We start from the raw sequence: 27044 nt of genomic DNA, 5'->3' as shown, positions 1-27044 counted from the left end.
GAATCATTTATGAATATGTTTAAGAGTAGAAGATGGCCAGAAAGAAAGTATTAGCATATTTCGCTCTCCGCCAACACTTCTGGGTAGCGCCCTCTGCTGGTTAAAAAAAGTACTGCGATTCAATTTTCACAGCATCGATGTGAATCGTTATACCTATGAATCGATTTTTAACTGCCTTACGATTAATTGTTACATCCCTACTCTTTGCACTTTTGAACAGCTGAGTCATGTTAGATTAACAATACAGATCATACTGTATCCACAGTGCAACACACAGTCTCTGTCTGAAGGCAAACTCAAACTCACATGCAGATATACACGCACACACACTATCAAGGACAGATACGAGTGGCGCAGGCCTTCCTCATAACATACACGTCTTCATCATCTCCAACGTTTCCACTGTTGAGAGCATCTGACTCCCTCCTTTTCTTTCTTTCAGAGTTGGGACTTTTTCTCATATCTGTATAAAGCTTAAGCTGTGAAACTGTTGGTCAGTCCTGTAGATTCTGAGCCGGGGATAAGACCTTTTGGACCATCCTGCTTAGTACCTGGTCGCCTTTCCTTCCCACAGGATGGGACTCTCCTTTTCATTTAGTTTTATAATGAATTCTTTTTTTTATAAAATCATCAAGCTTTGACTAGACATCATCATTCAACACAGAGCATAATTCATGTCACCAAATGAGGTCAACCGCAAATTTGCCGTGACAAATTGCCAATCACGAACAGGATCCATCTTCTGCTCTGGGGGGCTTCTGCCGCGGACCGGTACCGGAGAGGCGACGCGCTTAAAACCCAAAGCCAGGTTTTGACATGGGACTCCGAGTCTGCCCCGCGGTGGTCTGCCTCCTGGACAGAGACTGGACCACGAATCATCGGTTGATCTTCAAACACCAATTTGGACTAATAAGGTAAATATGCCTTTTTTTAATAAATATATATATGTATATATATATATTCGCTCTCTGTTGATAGACAGGTGACCAGTCAAGTATTGTATTGATTTCATCTGGAGGTTCTCTCCTCCTTCAGATGTTCTGTGTTTTGACGCAGTGAAAAGACTGCCATGGGAAAAGCTCGAATGGTTGAAGTTCTTTGCTTTTTAATATTATAAGTTCCCTATATTTTTCTTCGGGCTTCGGATATTTTTGTTCAGGCATCTAGGACGGCCTGTCATTATATACTTTGATTTTGTTCAGGCACCTCCACGGACAGCCTGTGAGGTCCTGACCATAGGATAGACAGGCAACCAAAGTTTCTGAAACACCCCGGTGCCATGTACTGAGTTCACCTCTGTACCGATATCAAAATAGATTAAAACCCAACCCTAACCTTATCAAATAAACTGTAGTGAAGACCACAGGGAGTAAAACACCAATAATGCCTATGAGCAACACACACTCAAACACACACACAGATGAATACAGTATTTCATTTTATTTTATTTTAATATTACTGTTATCATCGTTATATTTTTTTATTATTTTATTGTTAGTTTCTGTTGGCTTTGTGGTTGTCCCTGAAGATACGACATCTTCAATGAAAGCTCTTAATGAATGAAATCACCTTCAACTCTTATGCTAATGAAGTGTCAACATCATTCAAAGGACCAAGTTTCAGAAGGAAATGGACTATCAAAGGACTCAACTCTCCCATTCAGCAAAGCAATGCTGAAATAAGTCGCTCAGTCCCAAGTCAACTCTTCATCGTCTATGGAATGGGCCGCATGCCAATGCTGGGATTAACACATCCTGCCGCATCATCAAAGACTGAGAACCTGTGGGCGTCGGAGTTGGTTGGACACTCCCCCACCGATGAGTTGCGGGTTAAATGCCACGATTACTGCCTGAATGATGGGCAGCAACTGCAGACTGATCACACGTCTGCTGGAACATCTTCACCAAAAAAGACACTGTTTCAAAAGCCACGAGGATACCAAGCCATAAGAAGTCCACCACAGCCTTTGGTGGTAGTGCTATATCACCTTAGCCTTGAACTTTGGCATGGAGGGGGACAACTAGCAAAGAGCCAACAAGCTTCTCCTTCGATAGGACAATACTAACCCCTCTATCTTCTGACTGTACGCTAGATTATTTTGTTTTCATTTATTCTCTCACACGCTTTGAGAAGGTGTGCTCTAAGCAGACAGACCAGACATACAGTCACACACTCACGTTCATAACTATGAGCTGAAACACAGGACCACCATAACTTCACACAGAACCCTTCTGTTTGCCACATGAGACCATGTGCTCATTTATTTACACTGCTTTTGCCTTTGAGAAGGACAAACAAAACGGAAGAAAATAGTGTTACTGATGGGTTTGTTTTTGTTTGCTTTTCTTTCCTTTTATTTTCTTGTTGAGGGGAGACCCCCCCACAATGCAAGATATGGTTATGATGAACGATGTCCATCATGATGAACGATGTTCACCATGATGAACGATGTTCACCATGATGAATGATGTTCACTATGATGAATGATGTTCACCATGATGAATGATGTTCACTATGATGAATGATGTTCACCATAATGAATGATGTTCACTATGATGAATGATGTTCACCATGATGAACGATGTTCACCATAATGAACGATGTTCACCATAATGAATGATGTTCACTATGATGAATGATGTTCACCATAATGAACGATCTTCACTATGATGAATGATGTTCACTATGATGAATGATGTTCACCATAATGAATGATGTTCACCATAATGAACGATGTTCACCATGATGAACGATGTTCACTATAATAAATGATGTTCACCAAGATGAATGATGTTCACTCACCGATGTTGGGGAAAAAGGTGTCTGTGGAACGTTGTCTGATCATGGCCTGCATCTGCCTCTGCTGCTGCTGCTCCTGCCTCTCCTGGTCCAATAGATCCTGCAGTAGCAGTGGTTGCTCCTCCAGGAGGAGGGGCCTCTGCTGAGGACCTGCGCCCTGGTTCGGCGCCACCGGCTGAGCCTGGTCCGCGCCAGGGTCGAGCCCCGCCTGACGCTCAGCGCTGATGCTGGCCATAGAAGCGTCTCCTGAGCGGTCGGGGCTGGTCTGGCTGATGGCGGGCGATGAAGCGTGCTGAGGGTCCATAAGGGGCTCCATGATGGGCTTTAAGGAGTTCTCCTCAGGCTGCTGCTTAATGAGCAGGCTGGAGAGGACAGGGGTGGAGTCACACAGCCCCGCCTGCTGGGTGTCACTCTCTGACACCTCACTCTTGATCTCCTCGCCCGGTGTTGCTGCTTCCTGCTTCACCTCAGAGGAGCATGGCTCTCCTTGATCTCCTGTTTCCATCTCCGTCTCACTGCTGGTGCTTCTGTGGACGCCAGGGCCTTCAGCGTTCTCCTCCATGTGGTCACTGAGCTCCAACTCCTCGTTGAACATATCCTTCTTGATGTCATCTAGGTCAGGGTCAGTGTAAGCAATGATGTCGAACTTCCCTGATGTGAGGAAGTCATCCAGGTGAAGGTCATTGGTCTCCAAATCAAGGTCTTTTCCATCTTCAGGATCCAGGTTTAGGTTCTCCAAGTCGGCATCAACCAAGTCTTTTACCTCCACATCCTCCAGGTCCTTGACAGCCGATTCTTCACCATCCAGCTTCTCTTCCACGGCTGGGCCCCCGGCAGCAGAGTGTCCAGCAGGGGGAGCAGGAAGCATGCTGTGTGCATGGCTAATGGACCTGATGACGTTGCTCTGTTGGTGGAGGTTCTCAATGCTGCCAGAGAGCTGCAGATGTCCACTGTGGGAGGACATGGGTTCATTCATTCGAGGGAACCGTGGGAAGCCTGCTGACCTTTGACCTTGCATGTTGGGATCCATCATTGGAGGGCGAGGAAAGGGTAGGCGTTGCCTGTTCTCAGACGTCCTGTGTCGCAGCTCTATGAATGGCTGGCCCATGATGCTGTGCTGCTGCATTGCCATGCCACGGAGAGGAAACATGGAGCGTCTCATCTGTGGGGGGACATCCTGGACGGGGTCCGGCCCCCTGGGGAAAAACTCCTGCTGGCCATGAGGAAAGGTAAACCTAGAGCAGTAGCAAGTCACATGATCAGTCACAAGTAACAGAGAGAACATCATTAATGAACGCTGACAGAGTAAAGACCAACCTGGGCCCCTGGAGTCTTAGACTGGGGTCCCCTGGATGCAGAGCGCGGCTCATCTGTCCCTCACTGGGGAAGGACAAACGCTGGTCTCCAGGATATGGTCCAGGGAACCTCACGGGGCTCCTGATGGGTCCAGCTCCAGGATAGGGCGGGGGAGGCCGGTTGAAGGCGTCGCCCTCCTGAGGCCAGGGGCGTTGGCAACCAGTGGCCACTTTCCCACTGGGATCCTGAGGGCCCCTGTCCTGTCGGATGGCGCTCCTCTGCTGCTGCTGCTTGAGGATGAGCTCTCGTATTCGTTGACGCTGTAACACACCAACAGAGTTATTTTATTTTGAAAGGATGGTTCTGTTTTCTGTTTATTCCTGCCTTATCAAAGTAAAACATGTCACTGACCTGTCGGAGGCGCTCCTCGCTCTCAGCCAGGGCCCCCCCCTGGATCTCTGAGGACAGGTTGTTGGGAAGCTGGCCATGGTCCTGAAGTCCACATCCATTGTTTGCCAACACCAGCTGCTCCTTCATGTCCATTTTGTCATTTGCGTGTGGGCGAAGCATCATGGGCGCCTGTTCAAAGGGGTCATGTCTCCGTGAGGGTGACTGGATGAACCCCTCTTCTCCTGGGTGTTTGGATGTTTGAAGGTCTGGGTGAGGGAAAGGATCCTGAATCCTTCCTTGGGTTGGGGAAAAGGGATCCTGTCCCATCATTGTTCCAGGTCGAGGCGTCCCTGGAGGAGGAGCATAAGGGTCGCTGAGCATGGCTCTGGAGGCTCCTGAATCCACTGGAGCTCTCTGGGTCGCGGGGGACTGTGAGAACCTGTCGGTGGGTCGTGGGGTTCCTGGAGGCTGAGTGTAGGGGTCTGCTGAGTGGGACGGGGACATCCTCTGTCCATGGTGGAACGGACCCATCGCGGTGGGGCGCGGAGCAGCAGTGGCCTGCGAGTACGGCTCTGAGGACGGGCTCAGGGTGGTTGGCTGCTGAGCGTAGGCGGCGTGTGGGCGTGGCGTTCCTGGAGGGCGAGCGTACGGCTCAAAGAACAGCTCGTGCTCAGAGGTTGGCTTGTTGGGTGTCGCAAACGGGTCGTAGGTGAAGTGGTCGGGCCTAGGCGTGGAAGGGGCGTGTGCGTAGGGGTTTCTCAACATTGGAGCGACTGGTCCCGGCTGAGCAAATGAATGGCCCTGAAGGGGGTGCTGAGCCATCCTGGGAGGACTGGTGAACCCATCGCTGCCACTGGGGCGGGGAGTGTGTGGCGGCTGGATGTAGGGGTCGGTTTGCTGGTTCTGGAGAAACCTGTCAGCTGGATGGGAGCCCGGCCGGTTAAAGGGATCCTGAGACTGTGGGGGAGGCATGGGGGTCTTAAACAGCGGAACAGAGCCAGACTCATTACTGCCTGGAATGGGGGCAAGCAGAGGCCTGGAGTACGGGTCAGACAGAATCATCCTGTTCTGAGCCATGCGCTGATACACATCGTTTCTGATCATGGGTCGGGAGTACGGGTCCCTGCCAGGAGAGCCCATAGGAGGCCGGCCCTGAGCAGCCTGGCTGCCCCTGGGGGGGCCAATAGGCTTCAGAAAAGGGTCAGATTCACCTGAGGGTCTGGGGGTGTCGGGAGGTTTGGCGTAGGGGTCATTGCTCATGGACGTGGGAGAACCAAAGGCTTCATGAGCAGGAGATGGCCTCCCTCGCTCCTCCAGCAGCAACGTCGGCGATTTACCAGATTCCACAGGGATCCTTCGACATGAATTCGGTCCCAGAGCGGGTGGCCTTGGAGTCCCAACCATCTTGGCATATGGATCCCATGGAGAGGAGGGTCTAGAAGTGGAGGGTGAGAACACCTGAGGGGACTGAGGTTGGGAGGACGGCCCAGTTGGAGGAGGAGGAGGAGGTCGTAGGAACACGTCCTCTGGACCAGGAGTGCGGCTGATCTGCTGCATGGGGGACATGCTACCATTGCTGGGCAGCGAGGCCGGACTCTGGTTGCCGCTGTTGTTGCCGTCGCCTTCTGACAGGTTGCATTGCTGCTGCTGTTGCAGCTGCTGTTGCTGCAGTTGCTCGTTCTTGACTTGTTCCAGCTTCTGAGTGGCTTCAATCTTAGCTTGCTGCTTGCTCTTCTGCCTCATTTGCTGCAAAAGACAAAAAGGGAAAAAGGGTGCGGGTTAGAGGTCAGAGAGACTCACTGACCCTCAGGTTCATGCTAAGAATGAACTGGACTCTACTGACCACCAATGTCATCAGGGTTAATGTGGAGGAGCTTTAATAAACCAGCACTTCTTAGCTTGTCTAACATAAAGTGGACCTGCCGCTGCATTCGCTGACGTGGTTGCATACACTCTTACCTGTCTAAACTTCCACTCTTGTTCATGCTCTGACTCTTTTGGTTTCAAAGGGTCTTTAAACAGGAGATCTGTGTCTAGTGGTATGTTGGGATCAAACACCTCAGGGGGCTGCTGCGGCGGGTGGTGCCTCTTCACCGGCTCGTTTGACATCTGGACTTTGTTGATGCGCAGGGCTGCTCGGTTATCTCTGGCCTTTTGCTGCAAACAAAATTCATCAATCGCGCTCATTTATTATTCAACCAAACGTCACCAATCACCAAAGGAATCTAGACCAGGGGTGTCAAATTCATTTTAGTTCAGGGGCCAAATACGGAGCAGTTTGGTCTTTAGAGGGCTTCAGATTTTATGATAAAAAACCAGTCATTTAATCTTTATTGTTCCCTAATTTCCACTTCTACGTATACATTAAACACAAACTATGTAAGAAACCAACAATATCCAAGCAATAAGTGATAGAAATCAGTGCCAACAGGATCCACACTTTATATTTAATTGTTTTTGTAACCAATATATATTTAATTAAGGGAAATATCATGTCATAATTTAAGGAAAACTGAAAAATTTTGAAAGAATTTTGAGGGTTTTTTTTCCAACAGTTTAACATTAAAAATGACTGCAATCATGTGATATAAGCAACAGGAGTGTTGAGTTTCATTTCTCCTGAGGGCCGATTTACATGCTCCAAAAGGTTGAATTTGGGCCCCAGGCCTTGAGTTTGACACTTGTGACTTAGACAAACAAACCAACAAATTCCAACTATAAAACTACAAAGAAAAAATGCACGTAAAGTAAAAACAAAGCTTAAAAAGAGACACAGGAAGCAAAAACGTAAACAGGAAGTGACAGACTGTTGGTCTTACCACATATGGGGCCCTGTCCTGAGTACTAGCTTTTCTCCAGAGTTTTGCTATTTGCTTTACCCTGGTCGACCATTCTGAGGAGGCGGAGGGAGAGAGAGAGCCAGCGTTGCTATGACAACATACCAGAGAAACAGACTGAGCCTCCCGTGCACACTCACTCACCTGGATATTCTTCTTTGATGTTGGGGAAGTTGATGTTAGTGTAGAGGACAGGTGCGACGGTGGCCATCTCCCCCAGCGTCTCCTCCTTCTCCCACTTCAGCGTGCTCCTCTGAGCGTTGGACATGGCCTCAGTCTCACCCTCAGGCACTGCTCCAGGAGGCCCTGCAGGGCCCGCGGGGGGCCACGGACCACCTGCATCTCGAGGCATCTGATTAAACCTTCGGTCCCTACAGACACACACGGATGGACGTACAGAGAAGGTGTGTACGTAGTTTAGCTCCAGCATCACCTGTGCTAATCTTTGAAATGTCACAGTGAGTCAACAAGTGATTGTTTGTTTACAGAAGTTCAGGTGTAAAACTATTGAAAAAAGAAAGAAAAACAGAACATCATAATGAGACTAAGTGTGTGTTAGCAGAAGCTTCTGTCTTAACTTAAAGTGATCCTCCACTGTTTTTACACATCTGTCCTAAAACCTTCTAAATGTCCTTATTAGTAGATCTATGTCTAATAAACACAACCATATTCACTTGTATCCTCAGGGTTTGTGCATCGTCATTTTGATTGAAAAAGCTGCTAAATGATCTAAAATAATATATGAAGAAATAAAAACAATTATTCAGCAGATGTCTCTGTCCTGTTATTAAAGCAGTGAGATCATCACCGTGTTCAGTGTCTGTTACAGTTCATTCATTCTGCTGTAGGGGGGGCTGTCAGTAATATTCAGTCTCCTGCTTTCACAGGACGCACACACGTGTGACTGACGTCATTGGACACACCCTCAACTTTAAATGAAAAAAATAGCTTCCTTTACTCCGAAAGTACAGTAGTCCCATTTTAAAAAAGGCTATTAAATGGTTCATAATAATGTGTTTTATTAGACACAGATCTACTAATAAAGACATTTAGAACATTAATAAAAACAGTTTAAGGCTGTTTGTTGTAATCAGGATGAGTTGTGTGTAGGAATGTGTGGACATGGAGGAACACGCTGCTTTGTCTTCACCTTGGATTGTCAGAGAAAGGCATGTGGCTGAGGGAGGAGAAGCTCTCCTGGATGCAAGCTCTAGCTCCAGCTCCAGGATGGAGGGGGAAACGTTGGTTTGGTCCCATCATGCCGTTCATCATGGGCATCCTTGGAAACATGGTGCTCCCTGCAGACACCAGCGCTGAATACTAATCAATGCTAATCAATGCTAACTCATGCACTGGTCCCACACACACACACACAACAGTTGAACCTTCAGATGGAATCACTGATGATCACTCACACGTTGAAATGAGTGTTAGTGAATGAACAGTAATGATCCACATGAAGAGCTAACGTACCTGTGCTGGAATGGGGCGGGGCAGGGGGCGGGGCTGTCGGCCGTGGTGATGGTGGGTGAATCGTACTGGGACTGAGGACTGCAGTGAACAGGTCCTCCACATCCTTCCCCTCCAGCTCTGCAACACACACAAGCACACGCACACACATAAACACACACACACGTGCACACACACACACACACGTGCACACACACACATAAACACACACACACACACACACACACACACACACACACACACACACACACACACACACACACACACACACACACACACACACACACACACACACACACACACACACACACACACACATTTTGCCTTCATTGTTACTTTGTAAACATTTTGTTTATAAACTAACAGCAAAGTTTACTGTATATTTTCCTGTTTTGTTTACACTTTATATACACGTAATTTAATTACTAACAATGTGTTACATTTACTACAATAAGTGTTAAACTAAAACGTGTGTTTGCATTTCACACAATGTGAGACAGAATCAATTTATTAACAGCAGCAAATGTTAGATAACAGGATGCTGACAATTACATTATTTGTTACTGTAATGTAAGAAAAGGGGCGGGACTACTATGTTAATACTTCCACACAAACCCTTTCAAACACAAAAAAGTATGTGTATGCAGTAATATGTAATTATTGTTTTATTGAGGGAAGCCATCTGCATCAAATCCTGTGTTTATTGTAATATTGTTTCTTATATTATTGCATTTGCAATTTGTTTGAAATAAAACAGTTGTGGACCTGTTTGTGTGGGCGGAGCCAAATAAATGATTAAATAAACAAATCATAATGTCTGTTGACTAATAAAATGCATTGATAAAAGATCAATAACAGAGTGGAAGGATTATCAATACAAGCCAATCACAACAGAGCTGATATTTCAGCTCAACAGCACCACCTACAGGTGATATTGACTAATCAAAATGATGTCACTGCATGCAAAATTAACATTACAAAAATTATGAAATGACATACCTGGAATTTTGTAAAGTTTGCTGAGAATGGATTCTGAGGGGAAAAAAAAGAGAAACCAGGAAATGTTTTGGGCTTTAACAAAATAAAAGACCAAAAAGTTAAATGTGAAAGTGATGTGTTTAAAAAACGCACATACACACACACACACACTATTGGGGGTGGATCCATTCTAAATTAATACACACCAGTCTAACACACGTGTACAAGTCTAATTTTCACTAAACGTACCTAATGTCAGTAGTTAGATGTAGTGACAGGTGTGAGTGAAGCTATAGTGATCATGTGACCTTCACTATGTAGCACCATCTACGTGACATGTAAACACTTAGAAATAATATTAGGCGTCCACGCGTACACACGTGTGCACATCAGTAAGTGTGTGTGTGTGTGTTGTATTCTGTCCAATCACAACAATGATCTGACTCAGAGTGTAACACTACAGTCACTACCACTCTATGGACGGGTGTAGTGACACAGACTGTAACCAGACTAAATGGTGGTCTGTTATACACTCTCTCACACACACACACACACACACACACACACACACACACACACACACAGACCTGCACACGTGTACACATAACATTTTTTTTGTTTACATGTCACGTAGACGGTGCTACATAGTGAAGGTCACATGATCACTATAGCTTCACTCACTACACAGCTGTGTCTACGTGTGATTGATATATTTATGTTGGTAGGTGTACATCCAGATGTGGTGTAGGTGTGTATACACTTTAATGTGTATGTACGTTGAGCATTGTGCCTGTCTACCCATTCTAAGTCTATGGGAAATGTAGATCAGACGTGTAGACGTGCAGGCGCAGGGTACGCGTTTGTTTACGTGTTTGATAGACTGGTGCACATGAATTTAAAAGCAATTCACCCCCCATACACACAAGCACACGAACACACATGCACGCACAAACAGACATACACATGAACACACATGCACGCACACACAAATAGACATAAACACACGCACGCACAAACAGACATACACACGCACACACACAAACACGCGCGCAGACACACACACATGCGCGCGCACAACACACACACACAGACAGACATACACACACACGCTCACACACACATGCGCAGACACACACACATGCGCGCGCACACACACACACACACAAACGCGCGCACACACACACACACACACACACACACACACGAACACACACACACAAACGCGTACACACACACACACAAACGCGAACACACACACCTACATAAAGTAAATTAGAACGTTCTAATGATTCTGTTGGTGGACAAAGACAAAATTCCAGGAAATCTCTGAGATCCTTGTTTGACTAACAATGATTGATCGATGTGGGATCTGTTTAATAGGATCTGTTTGTGTCTCACACTGACCATCTGTCACCATCTTGTCCAGCTCTGGGCTGAGGATTCCATCCAGTGGCTCCTCGGGGAGCGTCCGGGGGATCCGTCGTCCAGCCTGAGACTGGAGGGCCACAGAGGGGGGGTCTGCCAGGGGTCCCATGTCTAATCCAGCTGTGCAAACACAACAGTGACATGGTGAAAACACACACACACAATGATCATGAACCTGAGGTTAAAACACGTTTATTGTCCTGCAGTTTGAGGAGCTGTGAAGAGACGCACACACATCATACTAATGCAAAGCACTACAACGCGCACACGCACACATATTGTAGAACTATCCTCTGACAACACCAATAACACTCGTATTATTTAAATGAAATAGTATGTATGTATATATATATATATATATACTATCTATCATATGCCTGTTTAAGGTAAGGGTTAGATGTATGTAGTTAACTCTACTAAGTCTATTAACTCTACTAACTACTAACTATACTAAGTCTATTAACTCTACTAACTACTAACTCTACTAACTACTAACTATACTAAGTCTATTAACTCTACTAACTACTAACTCTAATAAGTCTATTAACTCTACTAAGTCTATTAACTCTACTAACTACTAACTCTACTAAGTCTATTAACTCTACTAAGTCTATTAACTCTACTAAGTCTACTAACTCTACTAACTACTAACTACTAAGTCTATTAACTCTACTAACTACTAACTATACTAAGTCTATTAACTCTACTAACTACTAACTCTAATAAGTCTATTAACTCTACTAACTACTAACTCTACTAACTACTAACTACTAAGTCTATTAACTCTACTAACTACTAACTATACTAAGTCTATTAACTCTACTAACTACTAACTCTACTAAGTCTATTAACTCTACTAACTCTAATAAGTCTATTAACTCTACTAACTACTAACTATACTAAGTCTATTAACTCTACTAACTATTAACTCTAATAAGTCTATTAACTCTACTAACTACTAACTCTACTAAGTCTATTAACTCTACTAACTCTAATAAGTCTATTAACTCTACTAACTACTAACTATACTAAGTCTATTAACTCTACTAAGCCTACTAACTCTACTAAGTCTATTAACTCTACTAAGTCTATTAACTCTACTGACTCTACTAGGTCTATTAACTCTACTAACTACTAACTATACTAAGTCTATTAACTCTACTAAGTCTATTAACTCTACTAACTACTAACTCTACTAAGTCTATTAACTCTACTAACTACTAACTCTAGTAAGTCTATTAACTCTACTAACTACTAACTCTACTAAGTCTATTAACTCTACTAACTACTAACTATACTAAGTCTAATAACTCTACTAACTACTAACTATACTAAGTCTATTAACTCTACTAACTACTAACTCTACTAAGTCTATTAACTCTACTAACTACTAACTATACTAAGTCTAATAACTCTACTAACTACTAACTATACTAAGTCTATTAACTCTACTAACTACTAACTCTACTAACTACTAACTCTACTAACTACTAACTCTACTAACTACTAACTCTACTAAGTCTATTAACTCTAATAACTACTAACTCTACTAAGTCTATTAACTCTACTAACTCTAATAACTCTACTAAGTCTATTAACTCTACTAACTCTACTAAGTCTAATAACTCTAATAACTACTAACTCTACTAACTCTATTAACTCTACTAACTCTAATAACTCTACTAAGTCTATTAACTCTACTAACTCTACTAAGTCTAATAACTCTACTAAGTCTATTAACTCTACAAACTCTACTAAGTCTAATAACTCTACTAACTACTAACTCTACTAAGTCTATGAACTCTCCTAACTACTAACTCTACTAAGTCTAATAACTCTAATAACTACTAACTCTACTAAGTCTATTAACTCTACTAACTCTACTAAGTCTAATACCTCTACTAACTACTAACTCTATTAACTCTACTAACTCTACCAAGTCGATTAACTCTACTAACTACTAACTCTACTAAGTCTATTAACTCTACTAAGTCTATTAACTCTACTGACTCTACTAAGTCTATTAACTCTACTAACTACTAACTCTACTAAGTCTAATAACTCTACTAACTACTAACTCTACTAAGTCTATTAACTCTACTAACTACTAACTATACTAAGTCTAATAACTCTACTAACTACTAACTATACTAAGTCTATTAACTCTACTAACTACTAACTCTACTAAGTCTATGAACTCTACTAACTACTAACTCTACTAAGTCTATTAACTCTACTAACTCTACTAAGTCTAATAACTCTACTAAGTCTATTAACTCTACTAACTCTACTAAGTCTAATAACTCTAATAACTACTAACTCTACTAAGTCTATTAACTCTACTAAGTCTAATAACTCTACTAAGTCTATTAACTCTACAAACTCTACTAAGTCTAATAACTCTACTAACTACTAACTCTACTAAGTCTATGAACTCTACTAACTACTAACTATACTAAGTCTATTAACTCTACTAACTACTAACTCTACTAAGTCTATTAACTCTACTAACTCTACTAAGTCTAATAACTCTACTAAGTCTATTAACTCTACAAACTCTACTAAGTCTATTAACTCTACTAACTACTAACTCTACTAAGTCTATGAACTCTACTAACTACTAACTCTACTAAGTCTATTAACTCTACTAACTCTACTAAGTCTAATAACTCTACTAAGTCTATTAACTCTACTAACTCTACTAAGTCTAATAACTCTAATAACTACTAACTCTACTAAGTCTATTAACTCTACTAACTCTACTAAGTCTAATAACTCTACTAAGTCTATTAACTCTACAAACTCTACTAAGTCTAATAACTCTACTAACTACTAACTCTACTAAGTCTATGAACTCTACTAACTACTAACTATACTAAGTCTATTAACTCTACTAACTACTAACTCTACTAAGTCTATGAACTCTACTAACTACTAACTCTACTAAGTCTATTAACTCTACTAACTCTACTAAGTCTAATAACTCTACTAAGTCTATTAACTCTACTAACTCTACTAAGTCTAATAACTCTAATAACTACTAACTCTACTAAGTCTATTAACTCTACTAACTCTACCAAGTCTATTAACTCTACTAACTACTAACTCTACTAAGTCTATTAACTCTACTAAGTCTATTAACTCTACTGACTCTACTAAGTCTATTAACTCTACTAACTACTAACTCTACTAAGTCTAATAACTCTACTAACTACTAACTCTACTAAGTCTATTAACTCTACTAACTACTAACTATACTAAGTCTAATAACTCTACTAACTACTAACTATACTAAGTCTATTAACTCTACTAACTACTAACTCTACTAAGTCTATGAACTCTACTAACTACTAACTCTACTAACTACTAACTCTACTAAGTCTATTAACTCTAATAACTACTAACTCTACTAAGTCTATTAACTCTACTAAGTCTATTAACTCTACTAAGTCTAATAACTCTAATAACTACTAACTCTACTAAGTCTAATAACTCTACTAAGTCTATTAACTCTACTAACTCTACTAAGTCTAATAACTCTAATAACTACTAACTCTACTAAGTCTATTAACTCTACTAACTACTAACTCTACTAAGTCTATGAACTCTACTAACTACTAACTCTACTAAGTCTAATAACTCTAATAACTACTAACTCTACTAAGTCTATTAACTCTACTAACTCTACTAAGTCTAATAACTCTACTAACTACTAACTCTACTAAGTCTATTAACTCTACTAAGTCTAATAACTCTACTAACTACTAACTCTACCAAGTCTATTAACTCTACTAAGTCTAATAACTCTAATAACTACTAACTCTAATAAGTCTATTAACTCTACTAACTCTACCAAGTCTAATAACTCTACTAACTACTAACTCTACTAAGTCTATTAACTCTACTAAGTCTAATAACTCTACTAACTACTAACTCTACTAAGTCTACTAACTCTACTAAGTCTACTAACTCTACTAAGTCTAATAACTCTACTAACTACTAACTATACTAAGTCTAATAACTCTACTAACTACTAACTCAACTAAGTCTACGAACTCTACTAACTACTAACTCTACTAAGTCTATGAACTCTACTAACTACTAACTCTACTAAGTCTAAAAACTCTACTAACTACTAACTCTACTAAGTCTATGAACTCTACTAACTACTAACTCTACTAAGTCTATGAACTCTACTAACTACTAACTCTACTAAGTCTAATAACTACTAACTCTACTAAGTCTAATAACTCTACTAACTACTAACTCTACTAAGTCTATTAACTCTACTAACTACTAACTCTACTAAGTCTATTAACTCTACTAACTCTACTAAGTCTAATAACTCTACTAACTACTAACTCTACTAAGTCTATGAACTCTACTAACTACTAACTCTACTAAGTCTAAAAACTCTACTAACTACTAACTCTACTAAGTCTATGAACTCTACTAACTACTAACTCTACTAAGTCTATGAACTCTACTAACTACTAACTCTACTAAGTCTAATAACTACTAACTCTACTAAGTCTAATAACTCTACTAACTACTAACTCTACTAAGTCTATTAACTCTACTAACTACTAACTCTACTAAGTCTATTAACTCTACTAACTCTACTAAGTCTAATAACTCTACTAACTACTAACTCTACTAAGTCTATTAACTCTACTAACTACTAACTCTACTAAGTCTATGAACTCTACTAACTACTAACTCTACTAAGTCTAATAACTCTAATAACTACTAACTCTACTAAGTCTATTAACTCTACTAACTCTACTAAGTCTAATAACTCTACTAACTACTAACTCTACTAAGTCTATTAACTCTACTAACTACTAACTCTACTAAGTCTAATAACTCTAATAACTACTAACTCTACTAAGTCTATTAACTCTACTAACTCTACTAAGTCTAATAACTCTACTAACTACTAACTCTACTAAGTCTATTAACTCTACTAAGTCTAATAACTCTACTAACTACTAACTCTACTAACTACTAACTCTACTAAGTCTATGAACTCTACTAACTACTAACTCTACTAAGTCTATTAACTCTATTAACTACTAACTCTACTAAGTCTATTAACTCTACTAAGTCTATTAACTATACTAACTACTAACTATACTAACTACTCACTCTACCAAGTCTATTAACTCTACTAAGTCTATTAACTCTACTAAGTCTATTAACTCTACTAACTCTACTAACTACTAACTCGACTAAGTCTATTAACTCTACTAAGTCTATTAACTGTACTAAGTCTACTAACTCTACTAAGTCTACTAACTCTACTAAGTCTATTAACTCTACTAACTACTAAGTCTATTAACTCTACTAACTACTAACTCTACTAAGTCTATTAACTCTACTAACTACTAACTCTACTAGGTCTATTAACTCTACTAAGTCTATTAACTCTACTAAGTCTATTAACTCTACTAAGTCTACTAACTCTACTGACTCTACTAAGTCTACTAACTCTATGAAGTCTATTAACTCTACTAACTCCACTAAGTCTATTAACTCTACTAAGTCTATTAACTCTACTAAGTCTACTAACTCTACTAAGTCTACTAACTCCACTAAGTCTATTAACTCTACTAAGTCTATTAACTCTACTCAGTCTACTAACTCTACTAAGTCTATTAACTCTACTAAGTCTACTAACTCTACTAAGTCCATTAACTCTACTAAGTCTATTAAGTCTACTAACTCCACTAAGTCTATTAACTCCACTAAGTCTATTAACTCCACTAAGTCTATTAACTCTACTCAGTCTACTAACTCTACTAAGTCTATTAACTCTACTAACTCTACTAAGTCTAAAAACTCTACTAACTACTAACTCTACAAAGTCTATTAACTCTACTAACTACTAACTCTACTAAGTCTATGAACTCTACTAAGTCTAATAACTCTACTAACTAGTAACTCTACCAAGTCTATTAACTCTACTAACTACTAACTCTACCAAGTCTATTAACTCTACTAAGTCTAATAACTCTAATAACTACTAACTCTAATAAGTCTATTAACTCTACTAACTCTACTAAGTCTATTAACTCTACTAAGTCTAATAACTCTACTAACTACTAACTCTACTAAGTCTATTAACTCTACTAAGTCTAATAACTCTACTAACTAATAACTCTACTAAGTCTACTAACTCTACTAAGTCTAATAACTCTACTAACTACTAACTCTACCAAGTCTATTAACTCTACTAACTACTAACTCTACCAAGTCTATTAACTCTACTAAGTCTAATAACTCTAATAACTACTAACTCTAATAAGTCTACTAACTCTACTAACTCTACCAAGTCTAATAACTCTACTAACTACTAACTCTACTAAGTCTATTAACTCTACTAAGTCTAATAACTCTACTAACTACTAACTCTACTAAGTCTACGAACTCTACTAACTACTAACTCTACTAAGTCTATTAACTCTACTAACTACTAACTATACTAAGTCTAATAACTCTACTAACTACTAACTCTACTAACTACTAACTCTACTAAGTCTATTAACTCTATTAACTCTATTAACTCTATTAACTACTAACTCTACTAAGTCTATGAACTCTACTAACTACTAACTCTACTAAGTCTAATAACTCTACTAACTACTAACTCTACTAAGTCTAATAACTCTAATAACTACTAACTCTACTAAGTCTAATAACTCTACTAACTACTAACTCTACTAAGTCTATTAAGTCTACTAACTCCACTAAGTCTATTAACTCTACTAAGTCTACTAACTCTACTAAGTCCATTAACTCTACTAAGTCTATTAACTCTACTAACTACTAAGTCTACTAAGTCTATTAACTCTACTAACTACTAAGTCTATTAACTCTACTAAGTCTATTAACTCTACTAACTACTAAGTTTATTAACTCTACTAAGTCTATTAACTCTACTAAGTCTATTAACTCTACTAACTACTAACTCTACTAAGTCTATTAACTCTACTAACTCTACTAAGTCTATTAACTCTACTAACTCTACTAAGTCTATTAACTCTACTGAGTCTATTAACTCTATTAACTCTACTGAGTCTATTAACTCTACTAAGTCTACTAACTCTACTAAGTCTATTAACTCTACTGAGTCTATTAACTCTACTGAGTCTATTAACTCTACTAAGTCCATTAACTCTACTGAGTCTATTAACTCTATTAACTCTACTAAGTCTACTAACTCTACTAAGTCTATTAACTCTACTAACTCCACTAAGTCTATTAACTCTACTAAGTCTATTAACTCTACTGAGTCTATTAACTCTACTCAATCTACTAACTCTACTAAGTCTATTAACTCTACTAACTCCACTAAGTCTATTAACTCCACTAAGTCTATTAACTCTACTCAGTCTACTAACTCTACTAAGTCTATTAACTCTACTAACTCCACTAAGTCTATTAACTCTACTAAGTCTACTAACTCTACTGAGTCCATTAACTCTACTAAGTCTATTAAGTATACTAACTCCACTAAGTCTATTAACTCCACTAAGTCTATTAACTCTACTAAGTCTATTAACTCTAATAAGTCTATTAACTCTACTAAGTCTATTAACTCTACTAACTACTAAGTCTATTAACTCTACTAACTACTAAGTCTACTAAGTCTATTAACTCTACTAACTACTAACTCTACTAAGTCTATTAACTCTACTAACTACTAACTCTACTAACTCTACTAAGTCTATTAACTCTATTAACTCTACTGAGTCTATTAACTCTACTAAGTCTACTAACTCTACTAAGTCTATTAACTCTACTAACTCTACTAAGTCTATTAACTCTACTAAGTCAATTAACTCTACTAAGTCTATTAACTCTACTAAGTCTATTAACTCTACTGAGTCTATTAACTGTACTAAGTCTACTAACTCTACTAAGTCTATTAACTCTACTAACTACTAACTCTACTAAGTCTATTAACTCTACTAACTCTACTAAGTCTATTAACTCTACTGAGTCTATTAACTCTACTAAGTCTATTAACTCTACTAAGTCTATTAACTCTACTAACTCCACTAAGTCTATTAACTCTACTAAGTCTACTAACTCTACTAAGTCTATTAACTCTACTAAGTCTATTAACTCTACTAAGTCTATTAACTCTACTAACTCCACTAAGTCTATTAACTCTACTAACTCTACTAAGTCTATTAACTCTACTAACTCCACTAAGTCTATTAACTCTACTAAGTCTACTAACTCTACTAAGTCTATTAACTCTACTAAGTCTATTAACTCTACTGAGTCTATTAACTCTACTGAGTCTATTATCTCTATTAACTCTACTAAGTCTACTAACTCTACTAAGTCTATTAACTCTACTAACTCCACTAAGTCTATTAACTCCACTAAGTCTATTAACTCTACTCAGTCTACTAACTCTACTAAGTCTATTAACTCTACTAACTCCACTAAGTCTATTAACTCTACTAAGTCTACTAACTCTACTGAGTCCATTAACTCTACTAAGTCTATTAACTCTACTAAGTCTATTAACTCTACTAACTACTAAGTCTACTAAGTCTATTAACTCTACTAACTACTAAGTCTACTAAGTCTATTAACTCTACTAACTACTAACTCTACTAAGTCTATTAACTCTACTAACTACTAAGTCTACTAAGTCTATTAACTCTACTAACTACTAAGTCTACTAAGTCTATTAACTCTACTAACTACTAACTCTACTAAGTCTATTAACTCTACTAACTACTAAGTCTATTAACTCTACTAACTACTAAGTCTACTAAGTCTATTAACTCTACTAACTACTAACTCTACTAAGTCTATTAACTCTACTAACTACTAACTCTACTAACTCTACTAAGTCTATTAACTCTACTGAGTCTATTAACTCTATTAACTCTACTGAGTCTATTAACTCTACTAAGTCTACTAACTCTACTAAGTCTATTAACTCTACTAACTCTACTAAGTCTATTAACTCTACTAAGTCTATTAACTCTACTAAGTCTACTAACTCTACTAAGTCTATTAACTCTACTAACTCTACTAAGTCTATTAACTCTACTAACTCCACGAACTCTATTAACTCTACTAAGTCTACTAACTCTACTAAGTCTATTAACTCTACTAACTACTAACTCTACTAAGTCTATTAACTCTACTAACTCTACTAAGTCTATTAACTCTACTGAGTCTATTAACTCTATTAACTCTACTGAGTCTATTAACTCTATTAACTCTACTAAGTCTACTAACTCTACTAAGTCTATTAACTCTACTGAGTCTATTAACTCTACTGAGTCTATTAACTCTACTAAGTCCATTAACTCTACTGAGTCTATTAACTCTATTAACTCTACTAAGTCTACTAACTCTACTAAGTCTATTAACTCTACTAACTCCACTAAGTCTATTAACTCTACTAAGTCTATTAACTCTACTGAGTCTATTAACTCTACTCAATCTACTAACTCCACTAAGTCTATTAACTCCACTAAGTCTATTAACTCTACTAAGTCTACTAACTCTACTAAGTCTATTAACTCTACTAACTCCACTAAGTCTATTAACTCTACTAAGTCTACTAACTCTACTCAGTCTACTAACTCTACTAAGTCTATTAACTCTACTAACTCCACTAAGTCTATTAACTCTACTAAGTCTACTAACTCTACTAAGTCCATTAACTCTACTAAGTCTATTAAGTCTACTAACTCCACTAAGTCTATTAACTCCACTAAGTCTATTAACTCTACTAAGTCTATTAACTCTAATAAGTCTATTAACTCTACTAAGTCTATTAACTCTACTAACTACTAACTCTACTAAGTCTATTAACTCTACTAACTACTAACTCTACTAAGTCTATTAACTCTACTAACTCTACTAAGTCTATTAACTCTACTGAGTCTATTAACTCTACTAAGTCTACTAACTCTACTAAGTCTATTAACTCTACTAAATCTATTAACTGTACTAAATCTATTAACTCTACTAAGTCTACTAACTCTACTAAGTCTATTAACTCTACTAAGTCTATTAACTCTACTAAGTCTATTAACTCTACTGAGTCTATTAACTCTACTGAGTCTATTATCTCTATTAACTCTACTAAGTCTACTAACTCTACTAAGTCTATTAACTCTACTAACTCCACTAAGTCTATTAACTCTACTAAGTCTATTAACTCTACTAAGTCTATTAACTCTACTAAGTCTATTAACTCTACTGAGTCTATTAACTCTATTAACTCTACTAAGTCTACTAAGTCTATTAACTCTACTGAGTCTATTAACTCTACTGAGTCTATTAACTCTACTAAGTCTATTAACTCTACTAAGTCTATTAACTCTACTAAGTCTATTAAGTCTATGGTCTCCTGTGACCGTGGGTTAGGTGGTCTTCTGATCCAGAGGTTAGGGGTTTGATCCCAGTCTCTACCTGTCTATGAGTTGAAGTAAACCCTCAGTGGTTGATTAGCACCTAGCACGTTAGCTTGGTCCCAATGATGAGTGAATATTATAAAGACTGTCAGCGTGTGGTTAGAACTTGTCCTTTTTTACCTTTAAGGATCTGACCCCATTGGTCACATGATCTGAATCAGATGTTAGATGAGCTCCTGAGGGCCCCTCACATGGTCCATGTGTTGGTGACCCTGAGCTAGACTCAGACCATGCTCTTGGACCTCTGATGGTTTCTAAAACCATGTGACCTATCCTGGTGCTGCTAACAAACTACAGTATGATAATGCTCTACATAAACACTGCAGACAGGAACAGGAAGTTAATGGACACACACACACACACACACACACACACACACACACACAGTGTGAGGAGAGAGCAGGAAAGCACTGCAGCGGGGCGTTAGTCGGCCATAGCACCCTTACCAAAAGGAGGAGGAGAGCTGTCAACCTGGAAGGAGCAAAAATCAAGACCTACAAGAACCCAGAACCAGATGAATGAGTGAGAAGAGCAATGGCAGCAAAGCAGAGGTGAAGCCACGCTCGCTCTCTGAGGTCACCCCCCCAACGCTAGCAAACAACGCACCGGACTCACTGCTCGCCTTTCCCAGCATTCCCAAGATGTCTGCGTCAGTGTTTAGAACATCACACAGATCTACTAAGGGCTCCTCACACGGCTCTGCAGACGCACAACAAACACACACCAAATCATAAGTGATGGGATCAACACACACGCTAACGCTAACAGTCCCTGATAAACATGAAATAGAATTTGAAAAACCACGGAAATGGGTTAAAAGTTGGAAATGAGAGTTAATAGAAACAGACAGAAAAGGTGGTAAAACAGTTTTAAAGTGTCAACATTGAAACATTTGGATTAAACTAAGTAAATAATGGGTATGACTAATAGTTATTGTGGTTAAAAGTGATAATAGTGTGACATTAGGTGTAAAAGTGATAATAGTGTGACATCAGGTGTAAAAGTGATAATAGTGTGACATTAGGTGTAATAGTGTGACATTAGGTGTAATAGTGTGACATTAGGTGTAATAGTGTGACATTATGTGTAAAAGTGATAATAGTGTGACATTTGGTGTAAAAGTGATAATAGTGTGACATTAGGTGTAAAAGTGATAATAGTGTGACATTAGGTGTAAAAGTGATAATAGTGTGACATTAGGTGTAAAAGTGATAATAGTGTGACATTAGGTGTAAAAGTGATAATAGTGTGACATCAGGTGTAAAAGTGATAACAGTGTGACATTAGGTGTAAAAGTGATAACAGTGTGACATTAGGTGTAATAGTGTGACAGTTGTAAAAGTGATAATAGTGTGACATTAGGTGTAAAAGTGATAATAGTGTGACATCAGGTGTAAAAGTGATAACAGTGTGACATTAGGTGTAATAGTGTGACAGTTGTAAAAGTGATAATAGTGTGACATTAGGTGTAAAAGTGATAATAGTGTGACATCAGGTGTAAAAGTGATAACAGTGTGACATTAGGTGTAATAGTGTGAAAGTTGTAAAAGTGATAATAGTGTGACATTAGTTGTGAAGGTGATAATAGTGTGACATTAGGTGTAAAAGTCACAATAGTGTGACATTAGGTGTAAAAGTGATAATAGTGTGACATTAGGTGTAAAAGTCACAATAGTGTGACATTATGTGTAAAAGTGATAATAGTGCGACATTAGGTGTAAAAGTGATAATAGTGTGACATTAGGTGTAATAGTGATAATAGTGTGACATTAGGTGTAATAGTGATAATAGTGTGACAATAGGTGTAATAGCGATAATAGTGTGACATTAGGTGTAAAAGTGATAAAAGTGTGACAATAGGTGTAATAGTGATAATAGTGTGACAATAGGTGTAATAGCGATAATAGTGTGACATTAGGTCTAAAAGTGATAATAGTGTGACATTATGTGTAAAAGTTATAATAGTGTGACATTAGGTGTAAAAGTTATAATAGTGTGACATTAGGAGTAAAAGTGATAATAGTGTGACATTAGGTGTAAAAGTGATTATAGTGTGACATTACGTGTAAAAGTGATAATAGTGTGACATCAGGTGTATAAGAGACAATAGTGTGACATTAGGTGTAAAATTGACAATAGTGTGACATTAGGTGTAAAAGTCACAATAGTGTGACATTAGGTGTAAAAGTGATGAAAGTGTGACAATAGGTGTAAAAGTGATAATAGTGTAACATTAGGTGTAAAAGTGATAATAGTGTGACATTATGTGTAAAAGTGATAATAGTGTGACATTAGGTGTAAAAGTGATAATAGTGTGATATTATGTGTAAAAGTGATACTAGTGTGACATTAGGTGTAAAAGTGATAATAGTGTGACATTATGTGTAAAAGTGATAATAGTGTGACATTATGTGTAAAAGTGATAATAGTGTGACATTAGGTGTAATAGTGTGACATTATGTGTAAAAGTGATAATAGTGTAACATTAGGTGTAATAGTGATAATAGTGTGACATTAGGTGTAATAGTGTGACAGGTGTAAAAGTGATAATAGTGTGACATTATGTGTAAAAGTGATAATAGTGTGACATTAGGTGTAAAAGTGATAATAGTGTGACATTAGGTGTAATAGTGACATTATGTGTAAAAGTGATAATGGTGTGACATTAGGTGTAATAGTGTGACATGTGTAAAAGTGATAATAGTGTGACATTAAGTGTAAAAGTGAAAATAGTGTGACATTATGTGTAAACGTGATAATGGTGTGACATTAGGTGTAATAGTGTGACATGTGTAAAAGTGATAATAGTGTGACATTATGTGTAAAAGTGAAAATAGTGTGACAATAGGTGTAAAAGTGATAATAGTGTGACATTAGGTGTAATAGTGTGACATTATGTGTAAAAGTGATAATAGTGTGACATTGGGTGTAATTGTGATAATAGTGTGACCTTAGGTGTAATAGTGATAATAGTGTAAAATTAGGTGTAATAGTGATAATAGTGTGACATTAGGTGTAATAGTGTGACATTAGGTGTAATAGTGTGACATTATGTTTAAAAGTGATAATAGTGTGACATTAGGTGTAATAGTGATAATAGTGTGACATGTGTAAAAGTGATAATAGTGTGACATTATGTGTAAAAGTGAAAATAGTGTGACATTATGTGTAAACGTGATAATGGTGTGACATTAGGTGTAAAAGTGTGACATGTGTAAAAGTGATAATAGTGTGACATTATGTGTAAAAGTGAAAATAGTGTGACAATAGGTGTAAAAGTGATAATAGTGTGACATTAGGTGTAATAGTGTGACATTATGTGTAAAAGTGATAATAGTGTGACATTGGGTGTAATTGTGATAATAGTGTGACCTTAGGTGTAATAGTGATAATAGTGTGACATTAGGTGTAATAGTGATAATAGTGTGACATTAGGTGTAATAGTGTGACATTAGGTGTAAAAGTGATAATAGTGTGACATTAGGTGTAAAAGTGTGACATGTGTAAAAGTGATAATAGTGTGACATTACGTGTAAAAGTGATAATAGTGTGATATTATGTGTAAAAGTGATAATAGTGTGACATTATGTGTAAAAGTGATAATAGTGTGACATTAGGTGTAAAAGTGTGACATTATGTGTAAAAGTGATAATAGTGTAACATTAGGTGTAATAGTGTGACATTATGTGTAAAAGTGATAATAGTGTGACATTAGGTGTAAAAGTGATAATAGTGTGACATTAGGTGTAAAAGTGATAATAGTGTGACATTAGGTGTTATAGTGACATTATGTGTAAAAGTGATAATAGTGTGACATTCTGTGTAAAAGTGATAATAGTGTAACATTAGGTGTAATAGTGATAATAGTGTGACATTAGGTGTAAAAGTGATAACAGTGTGACATTAGGTGTAATAGTGTGACATGTGTAAAAGTGATAATAGTGTGACATTATGTGTAAAAGTGAAAATAGTGTGACATGTGTAAAAGTGATAATAGTGTGACATTATGTGTAAAAGTGAAAATAGTGTGACATTAGGTGTAAAAGTGATAATAGTGTGACATTAGGTGTAATAGTGTGACATTAGGTGTAAAAGTGATAATAGTGTGACATTATGTGTAAAAGTGATAATAGTGTGACATTAGGTGTAAAAGTGATGAAAGTGTGACAATAGGTGTAAAAGTGATAATAGTGTGACATTATGTGTAAAAGTGATAATAGTGTGACATTAGGTGCAATAGTGATAGAGTGTGACATTAGGTGTAAAAGTGATGAAAGTGTGACAATAGGTGTAAAAGTGATAATAGTGGTGCATATGTGTAAAAGGATAATAGTGTGACATAGGTGCAATAGTGATAATATGTGACATTAGGTGTAAGGTGTAAAATGATGAAAGTGTGACAATAGGTGTAAAAGTGATAATAGTGTGACATTATGTGTAAAAGTGAATAATAGTGCTAACATTAGGTGTAATAGTGATAATAGTGTGACATTAGTGTTAGTGTGACATTAGTGTAAAAGTGAGATATGTGTGACATTAGGTAAAGAGTGGATAATAGTGTGACATTAGGTTTATAGTGACATTATGTGTAAAAGTGATAATAGTGTGACATTCTGTGTAAAAGTGATAATAGGTAACATTTGGTGTAATAGTGATAATAGTGTGACATTAGGTGTAAATAGTGGACATTATGTGTAAAAGTGATAACAGTGTGACATTAGGTGTAATAGTGTGACATGTGTAAAAGTGATAATAGTGTTGACATTATGTGTAAAAGTGAAATAGTGTGGACATGTTAAAAGTGATAATAGTGTGACATTATGTGTAAAAGTGAAATAGTGTGACATTAGGTGTAAAAGTGTAATAGTGTGACATTAGGTGTAATAGTGTGACTTAGGTGTAAAAGTGATAATAGTGTGACATTATGTGTAAAGTGATAATAGTGTGACATTAGGTGTAAAAGTGATGAAAGTGTGACAATAGGTGTACAAGTATAATATGTGACATTATGTGTAAAAGTAAGATGTGTGACATTAGGTGCAATAGTGATAATAGTGTGACATTAGGTGTAAAAGTATGAAGTGTTACAATAGGTGTAAAAGTGATATAGTGTGACATTATGTGTAAAAGTGATAAGATGTGGACATTAGGTGCAATAGTGAAATAGTGTGACATTAGGTGTAAAGTGATGAAGTTGTGACAATAGGTGTAAAAGTGATAATGTGTGACATAAGTGTAAAGTGATAAGAGTGTAACCATTAGTGTAATAGTGCGATATAGTGTGACATTAGGTGTACTAGTGTGACATTAGGTTAAAAGTGATCATCGTGTGACATTATGTGTAAAAGCTAATATGTGACATCGGTGTACGGTGATAATCAGCGGTGGCCCT

At 37.9% G+C, this 27044-nt stretch overlaps 1 protein-coding gene across 8 annotated transcripts in view; it reads right to left on the bottom strand.

Annotated features, from left to right (window-relative positions):
- Nucleotides 1-27044, bottom strand: part of kmt2cb (lysine (K)-specific methyltransferase 2Cb) — a 154656-nt gene that overhangs the window by 46127 nt on the left and 81485 nt on the right. For 3 of the 8 annotated variants that reach the window (XM_028471917.1, XM_028471918.1, XM_028471924.1), the window contains 12 exons: nt 22259-22351; nt 22099-22146; nt 11175-11315; nt 9792-9824; nt 8796-8912; nt 8473-8620; nt 7467-7693; nt 7305-7378; nt 6445-6642; nt 4507-6231; nt 4117-4415; nt 2803-4034 (listed from right to left, as the gene is read on the bottom strand). In XM_028471917.1, coding sequence (XP_028327718.1) covers nt 2803-4034; nt 4117-4415; nt 4507-6231; nt 6445-6642; nt 7305-7378; nt 7467-7693; nt 8473-8620; nt 8796-8912; nt 9792-9824; nt 11175-11315; nt 22099-22146; nt 22259-22351 — 4335 coding nt within the window. The remainder of the gene's footprint in view (nt 1-2802; nt 4035-4116; nt 4416-4506; nt 6232-6444; nt 6643-7304; nt 7379-7466; nt 7694-8472; nt 8621-8795; nt 8913-9791; nt 9825-11174; nt 11316-22098; nt 22147-22258; nt 22352-27044) is intronic. The other 5 variants (XM_028471923.1, XM_028471919.1, XM_028471920.1 and 2 more) reach the window with 5 other exon arrangements.

The sequence above is a fragment of the Gouania willdenowi genome, chromosome 17 (genome assembly GCF_900634775.1).
Source record: "Gouania willdenowi chromosome 17, fGouWil2.1, whole genome shotgun sequence".
Classification (NCBI taxonomy): Eukaryota; Metazoa; Chordata; class Actinopteri; order Blenniiformes; family Gobiesocidae; genus Gouania; species Gouania willdenowi.
The sequence above is the reverse complement of the archived record's forward strand: the minus strand, read 5'-3'. Positions and strand labels throughout refer to the sequence as shown.